General features: G+C 54.6%; 1 protein-coding gene across 9 annotated transcripts; it reads left to right on the top strand.

The window, feature by feature from the left end:
* The first annotated feature begins 779 nt into the window (after positions 1–779).
* Positions 780–14,511, top strand: Pdlim7 (PDZ and LIM domain 7). Of its 9 annotated transcripts, none has more exons than XM_058586634.1 (14): positions 780–910; positions 1,849–1,955; positions 5,640–5,791; positions 5,868–5,898; positions 6,331–6,449; positions 6,788–6,808; positions 7,042–7,178; positions 7,302–7,338; positions 8,300–8,361; positions 8,510–8,744; positions 10,037–10,217; positions 13,718–13,838; positions 13,927–14,042; positions 14,182–14,511. In XM_058586634.1, the coding sequence occupies exons 2-14, from the start codon at positions 1,860–1,862 to the stop codon at positions 14,266–14,268; spliced, it is 1,395 nt and encodes a 464-aa protein (XP_058442617.1). In that variant the 5' UTR covers positions 780–910; positions 1,849–1,859; the 3' UTR covers positions 14,269–14,511. The 9 variants fall into 9 exon arrangements, with proteins under 9 accessions (XP_058442617.1, XP_058442616.1, XP_046324011.1 ...); XM_058586633.1 differs by having other exon boundaries at positions 8,291–8,361; XM_046468055.2 differs by lacking the exon at positions 6,331–6,449 and having other exon boundaries at positions 6,788–6,804.

Below are 14,511 nucleotides of genomic sequence, written 5' to 3'. Positions count from 1 at the left end.
GAAGGTGCTGCCTGCTCTGGAGTAAGGTGTAAAGGGACATAGACCGTTCCAACAGAGTACTGGGATTAAGCTGAGGTCACAGGGCTGCTGGCTGTTGACTCTACCCAGCAGAAGCGATAGACGTGAGGGCCCAGACCACTCTGTCAGGCTCAGGATGGACCAAGGGTTCTTTCTAGCATCATTCACTCCAGCGATATTTTTCTGGCTTCAGAAATGTTCTGCAAACCTACGTTTGGTTGGTCTAGGTACTGGGGAAAGAACCTAGGGTCTCATACATACCAACCAGGCACTTTATCACTGAGCTATACACCCTCAGCCTCTTCGAACCTAACTTGAAACCCTCTTGCCCCCTCAACTTACCCCACCTCGACCTGCCCCACTCCTCGAGTCTCTCGGATTTAGAAATTCTGAGGCCACGGATACTGAGCCTACCATACCCGACCTTCATGGCACCCCGAAATAAGAGTTTTATTGTCCCGTTTTTCGGAGGAGAAAACTAAGGTGAGATAAAGTCCAGGTCTGTCTGGTTTCAAAATGCCGCTTTCCCACCACTCCGCCAGCGGGAGGCGCACAGGGCTGAGCGAGACACTGGAGACGATGGATTAGAGTCTCTGGGTCTCGGCGTCCGCAGCTCAGGCCCCGCTCCGGCCCCGCCCCACTTAGGCGGACTAGGGAGGGCAGAGCCCTCAAGCTCACGGGAAGTTGGGGCTTCGTGATTGGGTGGGGCGTCCCAGCGGCCGGGGAACGCCTACGGGCGTGGCTCTGAGGAAGGCACGGCCCAGGGCTCCGCCCCCTCCCGCGGACTCAAAGCGGACGGCGTCCGCTGAGGCGGGGTCAGAGCGCCGGCGGTAGATCGCATCGCTGCTGTTCGGAGCCCGCCGCCTACCAGCGCCCCGGCGGGGCAGAGCAGGTACAGGTGACCGCCCAGGGCGTCTTGGGCTGGACCAGACAGGGCCCGGGAGCCTGCTAAGGGCCCCGGAGGGCATTGGGGCTCTTGGCCAGCGCTGTACTTTCTCCCGCGAGCTGGGGCCCCTGCCTCTGCCCTTACCCCCGCCTTCCTGAGGCGATGCCGGCTGTCGCTGGGCGGATTGGCGCCTGCGCCGCTTCCTGCGGCCGGGACTTGGCCAAATCGTGGGGCCCAGGCGGGAGACTAAGGGGAAACTGAGTCATGTCGTGGTGGGAGCCGTGCTGCGTGGGCGGCACCACTCCCACTGGTTTCCAGGGTAGATCCCTTTCCTGACCACGCTTTGGGATCCCAGCCGCCGCCGATCTCCGGCAGCGCACCACTCCCGTCCCCCTCCTTCTTCTCCCAGGGGTCCCGCTCTGGCTCCCTGCAGCACGGACCAGTCCGGTATGGCTAGGACTTGCTCCAGCCGCCTCCTTTCCTTCTCCTCCCCTCCCCCTTGCGTCCCGAGCCCCCAAGTACTCCCTCCGCTGGCTCTCCGCACAGTGTCAGCTTACATGCCTTATATAGTCCGAGCAGGCTTCAGCCGCGGCCTGCCTGCCGGGACCTGGAGGCGGGGGAGAGGAGAGTGGCCCCTGACTCACCCCACCGCGCCATCCGAGGCTCCAGGCTGGTTTGGGGAGAAGCCGTGCCAAATTAGTCTCACAGTTCACCTCTGGATGGAAAGAACCTCTAGCATAAATGAGGGCTCCCAGTTCCTGGGCAGAGGGGGTCTGCCCTGTGTTTATAAGTGAGGTCTACCTGATAAACCTGATAGGATACCTACTCACCCATGCCTTGTGTGTGCCCAGTGTCTTCCCCTGGTGCTTGGCAACTGTCCAAGGCTAGTGTCCAGCACTGGGCTGGCCTTCCTGCAATACTAGCCACTGATCTTCTCTTCTCAGGAACAGGCACCATGGATTCCTTCAAGGTGGTGCTAGAAGGGCCAGCACCTTGGGGCTTCCGGCTGCAAGGGGGCAAGGACTTCAATGTGCCCCTCTCTATCTCCCGGGTGAGCCTGGGTTGAGGAATGGATCCCTCCGGCCGGGGGGGGGGGGGCGGTCTGTGGGTCTTAGGTCTTCAGTGGGTGATGGGAGGGGAGGAATCTGAACAGGAACAACAGGGCTCAAAAGACCAGGAGGTGTCCAGAAATACGGTGGACACCTGCCATAAGGGCTCCCAACTAGGTGAATCCTGGAATAGGAATTCCTAAACTTCCCTAGCACTGGCCTAACTTGATGACATTCCACCCAGCTCCTGTGGCCATACCTGAGGGCAAACAGGAGGCCTCCTTTGCAGGATGGGAACCTGATGTCTCCAGGGAGTATCTGAACCTGAGGGAGCATTGCATGGAGTCAGGCCTCAGGCACAGCACTTTGACCATAGGATCTTATTTTAAGTTTGCTTTCATTCAGGAAATAACAGTTGCCATGCTGTTTTTCCAAATGAGACTACTTGGAAAGGCATAGGGGGATCATTCCACAAGTCCATGGCAAAGCAAATTTTGAATTTAGGCGCAAGATGGCCAGCGCTCTTGGTGGCTTGGAGGAAAAGGTTTCTTCCCAACCTTTTCCAACTCTTCTCAGCCTATGTCCCCATCAAGTGGTCCTATTCAGGTTGTGGTGGCCCTTGACCCTGAACAGAGGTATTGTAAGACTGGGCTTAATAGCCCCTGTTGGGGGCTATTAGGGTTCTGACTCTTAATTCCTAGAGTCTGCCCTGGTGGGGCGGAGCTGGGGGCTGGCTCCTCCCTGTGGCAGGGGGATTGCCTTATAAGCCCAAGAATGCATCCCCAGCTGGCATAGCCAACAGTGGTTAGAGTCTACAGAGACCAAAAGGGCTAGCCTAGACCTGGACCCCTGGACTCCATTGGTGGGCCCCTCACCAGGTCGTCAGGTGGCAGCGCCAGCAGTGGGGTCCAGTTGTGGTAGAAACTGCCTGCCCAGAGTGAGTGAGACCAGCCTTTGGACTTGGTGTCTCTGATTGTGGCCTGGGGGTCAGAAGGGGGTGGGAACTTCCTGCCCCCACATCCTCCTGCCCAAAGAGGCCCACCCAGCCCCCTGTGGGCAGACAGCTATTGGCAGGAAGCCCAGGGCAAGCCCAGCCTGGCAGGGGCCAGAGGTTTGTGGAGGCACTGCCCAGCCTAACAGGAGCCCCAAGGCAAGAGTCTGTCAGTGGGAGTTGGGCTTGGTGGTCTGGGCAAGCAGTATTCTTTCCAGGAATCCTTCTATGTGTTCTGGAAAATGCCCTATCAGCAGGATATCTAAGGGCAGTGGTCCTCCTACCACACATACATAGTCCCCTACACAATCTTTAAGCCTAATTCTATATTCCATTCCCCTTCCTTTCCCTGGGGAAAGTGCTGGCCAATGTGGCTTGTCTCAGCCTCAGTTTCTTCATTGATGTTGACCTTTTATATGTGGCCTGTTGGGGGCACTCTGGGTCTGGGCTCCCTTGTCAGCAGCCTTAGCATGTGGGTGGGGCCACCAGCTGAGCCCAGCTCTGAAGTTGGATCTAGGCCCTGATGGGTGGCCGGGTGGGGTGGTCTTTTCTGAGCTGGGCCAGCCCCCTATCCCTCCCCTGACCCCAGAGTAGAGGGAAGAGGGACGGGCTAGGGCTGGCTGTGGGCCCAGGCCTGGGAGATGAGGTAACGTCTGGGACTGGGGGGTTGGGCTTTTCGTTGGAGCCCTTAGGCTGACTCACCCCCGCCCTGGTACAGTGTCCAGCCCCCTGGCTTTTCCCCTCCTAAATCCTTGAGGCCTCCTCCTGCTCTAGCCTGAGTTCCTCTGCTTTCCCCTCTAGCCACCTCAGAGCTCTCTCTTACTTCTTTCTCCACCTTTCTGACCACTCCCCTACTCCTCCTTCCGCCTCCCTTCCTCCAGGGAAGGAAGTAGTCCTTTACCTCCTCACACACCCCTTTTCAGGAGCCAGCTGCTCCTGTCCACCCCAAGACCCCCACCTCAGACTCAGCCTATATAGCCTCCTGGGAGCCAACTTGTGTGCTTAGAGGGTGACTGAACCAGGTTTCCCCTCCTGACTCACCATGACCTTAAGTAAGTCACTTCCCCTGAAGGTTGTTACTTCTCCATACCCATTGTAAGGGACTGGATTGAACTAAAGGTGAGGCAGGGAATCAGGGAGCCTTTATAGGTGTGTTGATCCCTCGGTTGGGTGCCCACACTCAGCAGAGGTGGCTTGGAGTGGTGGAGCCTTAGAATCAGGGTCAAATCCTGGCCCTGCCTCTTAATAGCTGGGTGATTTAAGGTGCTTAATCTCCTTGTCTATGTGAGAAATGGGTATATTCTCGGATTCTTCCACAGGCTATTGGAGGATTCACTGTCAATGTGTGCTCCAAGTTCTTAGTATTATTATTTAGCAGGTAAAGAAGGGTCCATCATCTTTATGTTCTTCTAACCTTTGCAAGCATGAAATAGAGCCATTGAACCTAGCTCTCCCTTTTGTCCCAGTGCTGGCAGTCTCTGCATCTGGCCCTCTGCCCCTGGCACCTCTCTGGAACCTCTCATTTCCCCTCTGCTTGCCTCAGCAGTTCATGTACCAGCCCACCTGAGAAGCCTCTTGAGGCCTCTGGCAGCCTGTACCCCCCAATTCCCACCACCATCTGTGAAGTGTAAATTAAGCCTGCTCAATGCAGTGCCATGCCCCTTGCCAAATAGCTGGGTAGTCCCATGGGCTCAGACCCATAGATAGCCATCTGCCTGTGTTGTGACTGGAAGGACTCAATTTGTTTGTCAGGGTCACCTCTGCCAGGGGCCTGGGAAGTGGCCCCTCTACTCTCAGGCCTTTATAAATAGACTCTCAGCCCTTCAGCAACGCATTCCATTTTCCTTCGACCAAGATCATTGCTTTCCAAACAGCTAATGCTGGTGGCTACCATTTCTCCCAGCCTGCTGTATCCCTCATTTACCACACAAACTGGGGATTTCTGACTCAGAGCCCAAGGGGTTGGGGGCATGGAAATGACATCAATTTAAAGCTATGAAACTCCTTTGGCACTATTCAGGCACCATTCACAGGGAAATTGGAGATGACAAGACCTACTCCAAGTCTAGACATAGCCCTACAGAAAGCCCTGGGATAGGGTGATAGTGTAAGAGGTCAGTGAGTACACTCAGTGGTGCCAGGGATGAAGCTGCCACAAGCACAAGCCAGAGGATATATCTGGTAGGTGGAACAGCCTAAGAGGGAGGCCAGCAAGGGCCTCAAAAGACTGATCAAAACCTGAGGGTGGCTGTTTGTTGACATCACAGCAGTGTCTAGGTTGTGAAGGAGGGTCCTGGAGGTACTTAAATGAGCAGTGTGAGGGAGGAAATTGTGCAGTGGATGAGCACCACCTCCTCCAAGGTTGCTTTAGGATCCAGCAGCCGCCCAGAAAAATGTTGACTATAATGGCCTCTGGGTACTGGAAGTGGGGCTAGGCAGGACTGACAACTGTTGGCCTCAGTTTGGGTTGCACAGTCCTGAGCCTCACTGGATGCAGTGACACATGTCTGTAATCCCAGCAACTTGAGGTTGAGGCAGGAGGATTGCAAGTTCAAGGTCAGCCTGGAAAACATACCTGTTTCAGAAAGGACTGGGGTATGTAGCTCAGTAGTAAAGCACCCCTGAGTTCAATCCCCAGTACCAAAAAGAGAGAGAGAGAAATCCTGGGCCTTTGTGACCCTTTCTCTGTCCACAGCTCACTCCTGGAGGCAAAGCTTCTCAGGCCGGAGTGGCTGTGGGAGACTGGGTGCTGAGCATTGATGGCGAGAACACAGGAAGCCTCACGCACATTGAAGCCCAGAACAAGATCCGTGCCTGTGGGGAACGCCTCAGCCTGGGTCTCAGCAGGTACTGCTGTGGCCTGCTGGTGGGTAGGGGCACCCTCTGGCTGGGCCCACAGTCACTTCCTTCCCTTCTTCTCCAGGGCCCAGCCAGTTCAGAGCAAACCGCAGAAGGTAGGCAGGGGGAAATCCGGGCTTTGGGCAGGAGGGGCATGGACCCCTGAGCTGACCTGCCTTCCCTGGCACAGCCTTGGCACCCCATCCCTACTGGGAGCAGGGGGCAGATGCCAGAATGAGCAAGGTCTGGGGAAATGGGAGTGGAATCCAGGGCTGCCGCACGGTCCCAGCACCACGCATGCCTGCCCGTCTGTCCGCCTGCCTCCTGTGCTGTGTACCCACCTCCACTTGGTCCTTCCTTGGCCCCGTGTGGGCTGAGATTATAGCTCCCAAATGGGGCCCTTGAAATTTGAGTCGCCCCCTCCCTGATGCCTTCAGCCAGATGTGTGGGGCGGAGCAGGAGCTGCCACTGCCCTTTGGTGGGGAATCGCCCCATTCCCACCCAGGCTTCCACCCTCGCCCTCTCCGCTCGGCTCTGTCTCCGCCCAGGCCCTGGCCCCTGCCGCGGAACCCCCGCGGTACACCTTTGCACCCAGTGCGTCCCTCAACAAGACGGCTCGGCCCTTTGGGGCCCCCCCGCCTGCTGACAGCGCCCCGCAGCAGAATGGGTACGTCAGTTCCTGCCCGCCCACCGCCCACACTGTCCAGTCCTGTGTTGGCCCCACACCCACTGTCGTTGCTGCTGCTCAGTGTGCACTGCGCCCCAGCCGGGCGGGAACCGTGCGGCAGCGACCCCTGGCGGCCGGGGTGGGAGCTACAGGCACCGCCCTTCTGGGGGACTCTGAACGGAGTCATTGTCCCCCACTGGTGGCCTGGGTTGGGGTGTGGTGTTGGGCCAACTGAGCCTCAATCAGCGGCACCTCGCCCCCAGCTCCTCTGACCCTTCCCCACCTTTTTTCCTCTCTTTGTGTCTGTCCCTTTATCTGTCCATCTATTTCCTTCACAGGTGCAGACCCCTGACAAGTCAGTGAGCCCCCTCTGCCTATCCCTCTCTTCCTTCTTTTTGTCACTCTGGGCGGTGGTCCCTCCCCACCCCGGCTGGCCTACTCCCCTCTCTCACTCACCCACCCAGCAGGGCCCTTAGCCTTACCCTTCTCCCTCTTTCTCCCATCACGGTGACCCATTTATACCAAATTCTGGGAGGGCCTGCCCCTACTACCCATCCCCATTGTGAGGTTCTGAGCCACACCCTTCCCACAGACAGCCGCCCCGACCGCTGGTCCCCGATGCCAGCAAGCAGCGGCTGATGGAGAACACCGAGGACTGGCGGCCACGGCCAGGGACAGGCCAGTCCCGCTCCTTCCGCATCCTTGCCCACCTCACGGGCACCGAGTTCAGTAAGTGCCATCCCAGGGCAGGGTAGACTCTCCTGGCCCCAGCCCAGGCCTGACCCTCTGCCAAGGATTAAGGCTGGGTTGGCCCTCATTTCTCTCGGTCAATGCCTGCCTCTGCCCTCTCAGTGCAAGACCCGGATGAGGAGCACCTGAAGAAGTCGAGGTAAAAATCCAGGCACCAGCCTGTCTCCCACTTCCCACCTCTTCCATCCCAGCACCACCCCTGTGTCTGCCCTGGACCTCCCCAGCCGGGCTCTCCATTCTCCTCCTTTCCTTCTTTCCTTCCTTCCATCCTCCCTCCCTGCTTCCCTTCCATCTCTCCTTCCTTTCACTTCCTCCTTTCTTTGCCCCTCAGGGAAAAGTATGTCCTGGAGCTACAGAGCCCACGCTACACCCGCCTCCGGGACTGGCACCACCAGCGCTCTGCCCACGTGCTCAACGTGCAGTCGTAGCCCACCCTCTCCGGCCGGCTGCCCTCTGCCTCTTTCTCTGTTCCTCCTGCCCAAGGCACTCCCTTTGTGCCTCCAGCTTCTGCTTACCTTACCCACCCCTTTCCTGCCCCTGGCCTGAGCCTTCTGCTGGCCTGGCCCCAGAAGCTGGCCTGGCACAGGGCCTGACTTCATCTGACACTGCCTTCCCTCTTTTGCCCTGTGGTACTGCTGTCTGCCGGTCTGCGCTGCCTTGGGCACGGAAATAAACATTCTCAGGCCTGCTTTCTCTGCCTCTGTCTTCTCTCTTTATCGGCCTGGTTTGCATTTTAGGTACGGCAGTGTTAGATGGTTCAGGCTCAGTGTGGGCCCTGCCACTCTGCCTTAGTGGGAAGGGGGTACCTGGCAAAGAGGGGGCTTTATCCTGCCAACAAAGTAGGCTCTCTGGGGTAAGGGGAGCCCAGGAGTTACCCTAAGGAGCAGGAGCTCTGCTTCACCTCCCAGCTCTACATGACAGACCAGATAGCTGGGACCTAGCTAAAGAAGCTCCCCATCCCTACTCCAGAGGGACCTGGAGTCCAGCTCAGCAGCTCTCATGTACCCAGGGCATCTCCCAGGGGCCAGCAGGACTAAACTGGGGGGTGGGACATGCCAGATGCCTCAGCCATTCAGTGCCTTGAATGGCAGATCTTGCAGCCAGGTGTCCAGGACAGAAGCCCCAGTCCCAGCCTCAACTACAGCCCAGGAACCCTGGCCTGGTGAGAGAACGGGCTTGGGCCTCGGGAAGGGTGGGAAGCCTCCAGGGATGTGGTGATGGTAGCCTCCTCTGAGCTGCCCCAGGCTCCACCCTCTATTCTTTGGGATCCCTGGGCACCCCTCTGGAGCCATTTTCCTTGGCCTTCGCAGGCCCTACCACCCCCAGCCCCAGCAGCCGCCCACCCTGGGCTGTGGACCCTGCATTTGCCGAGCGCTATGCCCCGGACAAAACAAGCACCGTGCTGACCCGGCACAGCCAGCCAGCCACACCCACCCCTCTGCAGAACCGCACCTCCATTGTGCAGGCTGCTGCTGGAGGAGGCCCAGGAGGGGGCAGCAACAACGGCAAGACTCCTGTGTGCCACCAGTGCCACAAGGTCATCCGGTGGGTGACCCTATTTCCTTCCTACCCTAGCCTAGACTTGGTCTGTCTATTCACCTACTTCTAGGCTGCTACTGAGGGAGAATAAGGATTCAGTTCCCAGTGGAAGCTGGGGTAGGGACCTGGCCCAGGTCCTCAGATTCTGAATCCTATACCACCTACTCCACTCCACCACCCAACTCATGCCAATTTCTAGCATATTTGCCCTGTTGAAATGAAGAAAGTCAAGTGACACCTTGAAGCTGTACTCCGGGCAAAGAAGGGGCTGTCCTCTCCCAGCCCATCTGCATCTCTCTCTCTCTCTTTCTGCTCAGTCTTTCTGTTAAGCCTCTGCTCTCAGAGTGGACAGATCAGAGGCCCCTCCCTCTTTGCACTGCTCCCTGGGGTCCAGCAGAGTAACATATCCCCTCAGAGTCAGTGTGCCAGACTCCAGAACCTTCCTAGTTCTCATCTCCAGCCCTGCCCTGCTTTGCCTCCCATCAGCTCTTAGGCAGATTTGCAAAGTACCCTGCTCCTTCCTTTTTTTTTTTTTTTTTTTTTTTTTTGGTACCGGAGATTGAACTCAGGGGCACTCATCCACTGAGCCACATTCCCAGCCATATTTTATATTTTATTTAGAGACAGGGTCTCACTGAGTTGCTTAGTGCCTCGCAGTTGCTTTGAACTCGTGATTCGCCTGTCTTAGCCTCTAGAGCCACTGGGATTACAGGTGTGCATCACCACCTCTAGGGATCCTCCTCTTTCTTAGACCCCTATTTATCTAAGACCTGCATGCCCTTCCCCAAGTTGGAACAGGCAAGCAGGACAGGGCAGGCTGTGGGGTCTTCTCAAGTGTTCATCAGCATGCAGGGCTTCCTGTCCGCTAGGGCACTAGTCCCTCAGGTGTGTCTCATTAAACTCAAGTCATCAGCTCCCACCATTCTCCTAGCTTCAAACTGACTCTTGTGTCATCAATTCTATGCAACATGACAAAGCTATCTCTCTTCAATCTTCATCACTTTCAGTGTGTGACCTTGGACTAGTCACTTCCTAAATCTGTACTCTGCTTTTTGTTGTTGTTGTTATTCATTTGATGGATCTTTATTTACGTGCAGTGTTGAGAACCCTGTGCCTCACACTCACACATGCCAGGCAAGCACTCTACCACTGAGCCACAATCCAGCCCTTATATTCTGCTTTATTTGGGGGAAAAAAAACTAGAATGAACTTCCCCATCTAAAATTTCCTATTAGGTGCTAAATAAACCCACTTGGAGCTCCCAACTTATTCCCTTTCACTGCCCTACCTCCCTATAGGGGCCGCTACCTGGTGGCACTGGGCCACGCTTATCACCCTGAGGAGTTTGTGTGCAGCCAGTGTGGGAAGGTCCTGGAGGAAGGCGGCTTCTTTGAGGAGAAGGGGGCTATCTTTTGCCCTCCCTGCTATGATGTGCGCTACGCCCCCAGCTGTGCCAAGTGCAAGAAGAAGATCACAGGCGTGAGTGAGGCTGGCAGAGGGATGGCAGGTGGGAAGGCAAATCCTGAACATGTCAGCATTGAGGAGTACTGAGCACTGCCTACCCTGTAGCTCTCTCTGCATGAGCCCTTTGGATCTTAAACAGCCTAGTAGGGGTAGAGGTGTAGCTCAATGGTACAGCACTTGCCTACCATGTAAGGCCCAGGGTTCAATCTCCAGCACCACAGAAAACAAAACAGGCAAAAAACAAACAAACAAACAACAACAACAAAAACCAGCCTAATAAATGGGTTGCTCTATTGGCCTCACTTTATATCATCCAGGATCTTCAAAACCAAAGATCATAATTCTGTTCAAAAAGGCTTAGGCAGCCGGGAGCAGTGGCTCATGCCTGTAATCCCAGCAGCTTGGTAGGCTGAGGCAGGAGGATCATGATTTCAAAGCCAGCCTCAGCAAAAGTGAGGTGCTAAGCAACTCAGTTGAGACTGTTTCTAAATAAAATACAAATTAGGGCTGGGGATGTGGCTCAGTAGTCAAGTGCCTCTGAGTTCAATCCCCAGCATCCCTGCCAAGCCCCCCCAAAAGGCGTAAGCAAATAAAAAAGAGAAAAGAAATGTATTGGATAGCTCAAGGCCTTAACTTCAAGCCCCACTAAATTCAGGTACCAAGGCCATGAGGACTCTTGCCTCACTCTCCCCAGGGCAGGAGTCTGACCTCACCAACCTGGCAGGTATTCTAATAGATGTTCTTACTGCTCAGTAGTTCCTTGAAAATTCTCCTTCCCACTTACTTTGTGCCACAGAATTGGCCAGAAGCTCTGGGGATTAAGGGGAGATAACAGAGACCTGGCCATTCTAGGTATACTCTGAAGACCCCTGTGCCACTCCCACCAATCCCTTATTCATGCTTTAGCCACTCTAACCTCTTCATTTTGACAGTGAATTCTGTTCCTTCCACCACAGGGCCTTTGTACACTCTTATAGCCCTTTTTTACCTCTCTCCTTCCTTCATTTAGAACTCAACAATCACTTTCCCTCGGGAACATCTTTCCTGACACCTACCCTCCCCTCAGGTCAGGCTCCCCAGTTTGCTCACTATACTCCAGTCATTTTGTCTCCTCTTATTTCCCTGGGTGTGAACTCCACTGTCTGAGAACAGGAATGTTTACGTCAAGCCCTGTGCACTGTATATAGGAGGTTGTCAGTAAACACTTGAACAAGAAAGAAGTGGCCTCTAAGTGGAACTTGACCATGAGTAGGAATTCATTTGAGAAAATATACAAGCAGAGGGAACAGCTATGTCACAAGGCCACACCTGAGAAGGGCGTGAGATAGGCAGAAGAGGTAGGTGGGGTTGGGTTAGGATATGGAGCTGGGGCTGATGAGGTCAGATGTGCCTCAAAAGCGTCTTCTGGGGCAGGGTTGGAGGTTGAGCTAAAGCCAGGGAAGTGGGTGCTGCTGGGGTCTAGACCAAGACAATAGGAATGCCAGACACTAGGGAGACAGATGTAGCATGCCCTAAGGGGGAGACACACAAGTTGAGAACTGGCCCACAGATGGCTCTGTATACGGGCAGAAACCCCTCTCCCAGCTCTGGGCACTAGCCCTTGCAGTCAGCCCCTGTGGGTGCCCCCCTCCACTAGCTGGAGGTGTAAGTTCCTTCACTTTGGCCTGTTTGTTAACTTAGAAGGGGCAGCTGTGGGAAAGGCCAGTTTTGGAGCCAGCCAAACATGGGCATAAAACCCATTTCTGCCCTCTATTGGCCATGTGAACAGGAGCCAGTTTCTTTCTCTGAGCCTCACTAAAGGGGTGGCAGTAACTCCTGACCAGTATGGTTTCAAGATTTACATGAAACTGAGTACAATGGCGCATGCCTGTAATCCCAGCAACTGGGGAGGCTGAAGCAGGAGAATCACAAGTTTGAGAGAAAAAGAATTAAAACAAGGAAAAGGAAAAAATCATTATATAAAAAATTGCTATCTCAGAAAATTAAAAAGCCTGGGGATGTAGCTCAGTGTTTGAGTGCCCCTGGGTTAAATCTTCAATGCCAAAAAAAAAAAAAAAAAGAAAAAAGAAAAATTAACACAAAATATGATACAGGTGTTGTAAAGGGTTCAAATGAGCCATCAAGAGCTAGGTGTCACCCATAATTATTTCTTCCTTGGCCACCCTTTCATTTCTAAGTCAATGGTTATCATTTAAAAATCAAGCTGAAACTGGACTTGGTGGCACATTCCTTTTATCCCAGTTACTTGGGAGGCTGAGACAGGAGGACCACTAGTTCCAAGCCAGCCTGGACAATTTAGTGAGACCCTATTTTAAAATAAAATTTTTAAAGGCAGGGGATGTAGCTCACTTGCCTAGCGTGAGTGAGATTCTGGGTTCCATCCCCAGCACTGCAGGACAAAAATGAAAAAGGAGATTTCACTTTCACACTTAGGTTTCAACCTGAGCCATCGGGGCATTCCTGAGTGAACCCATCCACACTGCCCCCAGAAGCAGAGCAGGTAGTCCCCCATAACACAGTCCCCCGCCCGGCCCTTGAGGGATTCAATCTGGACCCCTTGCTTCAAGTGTGGCGTCATTTTCACACCAGCCCTACAAGTCTAGGGTTAGGTTCCCAATTCATGAGGGAAACAACTGCATCTCCAGAGAAGGTAAAGGTATTGGCCACGCTGCCCTCTGCCTACTCCAGATCTGAGTGCCACTGTCCCTGGTTGGCTTGAGGGTTCTGGGGAAAACGGCTTAGCCTGAGGGAGAGCCTGTACTGTGAGCCTGCTTCTTCCCACCTCCAGTAGAGCCTAGTTAACTCGACTCACCCTGATTGGTGAGGACCCACTACAGGCCAGGCCCTGTTGGGATAGATTAGTTAATAGAGCAGTTAATGCTTCATGTCCTCCTGGCCCACGATTTAGCCAGGAGAATGGGGGAGAGAAAAACAGTAATAGACAGTAAAAATGTTATCTGTTAGATACAGAAAAAAGGAAAGGGGAAAGTAAAAGGTACCAGAAGCATGACATAGAGAAGGGGGTTGGAGTGACTAGCGTGGACCACATGGAGCAGGTGACGTTTATGTAGAAACAAAGGAGGTGAGGAGCTGGGGGATCTTGAGATATCTGGGATGGAGTAATCCAGGCAAAGGGGACAGCCAGTGTATAACCCAAGACAGTGGTGTGCCTGGCATGTCATGTTAGTGGCAGGCAAGAGTCCAATGTATTGGGGTCAGTGTGAGAGGACAAGGGAAGGAATTTGGCTAGAGCAGATAGAAGAGTGGAATTACTAAAAATTGTGGGAGGAGCAGGTTTGTGGTGCAGAGTTGGGTGCTGAGTTTTGCACATGGTGAATCTGAGGGCCTAGGGGACATGCATGTGGAGACGTGGGGTGGGTGATGGAGTAATGAGGGTCCTGGGTGAGTGGATGTAAAACTTAGCAGGAGAAAGACTCTAGCCCAAGTCCAGCCTTCCTGCATCCTGTGTTCTGGAAAGGGCTGAGCCTGATGAAATGACTGTGGCCCCCTCTCAGGAGATCATGCATGCCCTGAAGATGACCTGGCACGTGCATTGCTTCACCTGTGCTGCCTGCAAGACGCCTATCCGCAACAGGGCCTTCTACATGGAGGAAGGGGCACCCTACTGCGAGCGAGGTATGGGATTGCCCGTGGAAGGCAAGGGGGGGCAAAGCGTGGGGCAGACAGGAATCCAGGCCCCTTTCTTCTCTGCCTCCATCCCTAGACTACGAGAAGATGTTTGGCACCAAATGCCGTGGATGTGACTTCAAGATTGATGCTGGGGACCGCTTCCTAGAGGCTCTGGGCTTCAGCTGGCATGACACATGCTTCGTTTGTGCGGTGAGAGCCCCCACCCCTGCCACCCTCTGTTCTTCTCTAGCCCCATTCCTATATCCTACCTGTGGGATGCATGAGAGATTGGCAAAGGGCCTTTCCAGCTACCTGTGACCCCATGTAACTAGACCTTTTCTGTCCCCAGATATGTCAGATCAACCTGGAAGGAAAGACCTTCTACTCTAAGAAGGACAAGCCCCTTTGCAAGAGTCATGCCTTCTCCCATGTGTAAGCCCAGGACTCGCTCAGCCTAAAGAGTGAGAGGTCTGGAGTCATTGCCCCCAACATTTCTGGGTAGGGCTGGCAATGGTTGCCCCAACCCCAACTCCTGGCCAGAGCCTGGGGTTCCCTGGACCCTGTCCCAACCTCTTCACTTACCCCATACACACTTCCTCCACCACCATCACATTACCGGTGCTGGCCACACCGGCCCCTGTTCACCTCCAGTGCCACAATAAACCTGTATCTAGCTGTG

Source organism: Marmota monax, unplaced genomic scaffold (genome assembly GCF_021218885.2).
Source record: "Marmota monax isolate L192 unplaced genomic scaffold, Marmota_monax_Labrador192_F-V1.1 WCK01_AAM20220418_F8-fsc00196, whole genome shotgun sequence".
NCBI lineage: Eukaryota > Metazoa > Chordata > Mammalia > Rodentia > Sciuridae > Marmota > Marmota monax.
Note: the sequence above shows the minus strand (reverse complement) of the source record. Positions and strands in the feature narration are given on the sequence as shown.

What these genes read in the sequence shown, in the direction of transcription:
- Pdlim7 (XM_058586633.1), top strand. Translation starts at nt 1,860, where the DNA reads ATGGATTCCTTCAAGGTGGTGCTAGAAGGGCCAGCACCTTGGGGCTTC. An exon ending in TGCCCCTCTCTATCTCCCGG is followed by an intron (nt 1,956 to 5,639) that starts GTGAGCCTGGGT and finishes CTCTGTCCACAG; the next exon opens with CTCACTCCTGGAGGCAAAGC. An exon ending in GGCACCCTACTGCGAGCGAG is followed by an intron (nt 13,839 to 13,926) that starts GTATGGGATTGC and finishes CTCCATCCCTAG; the next exon opens with ACTACGAGAAGATGTTTGGC.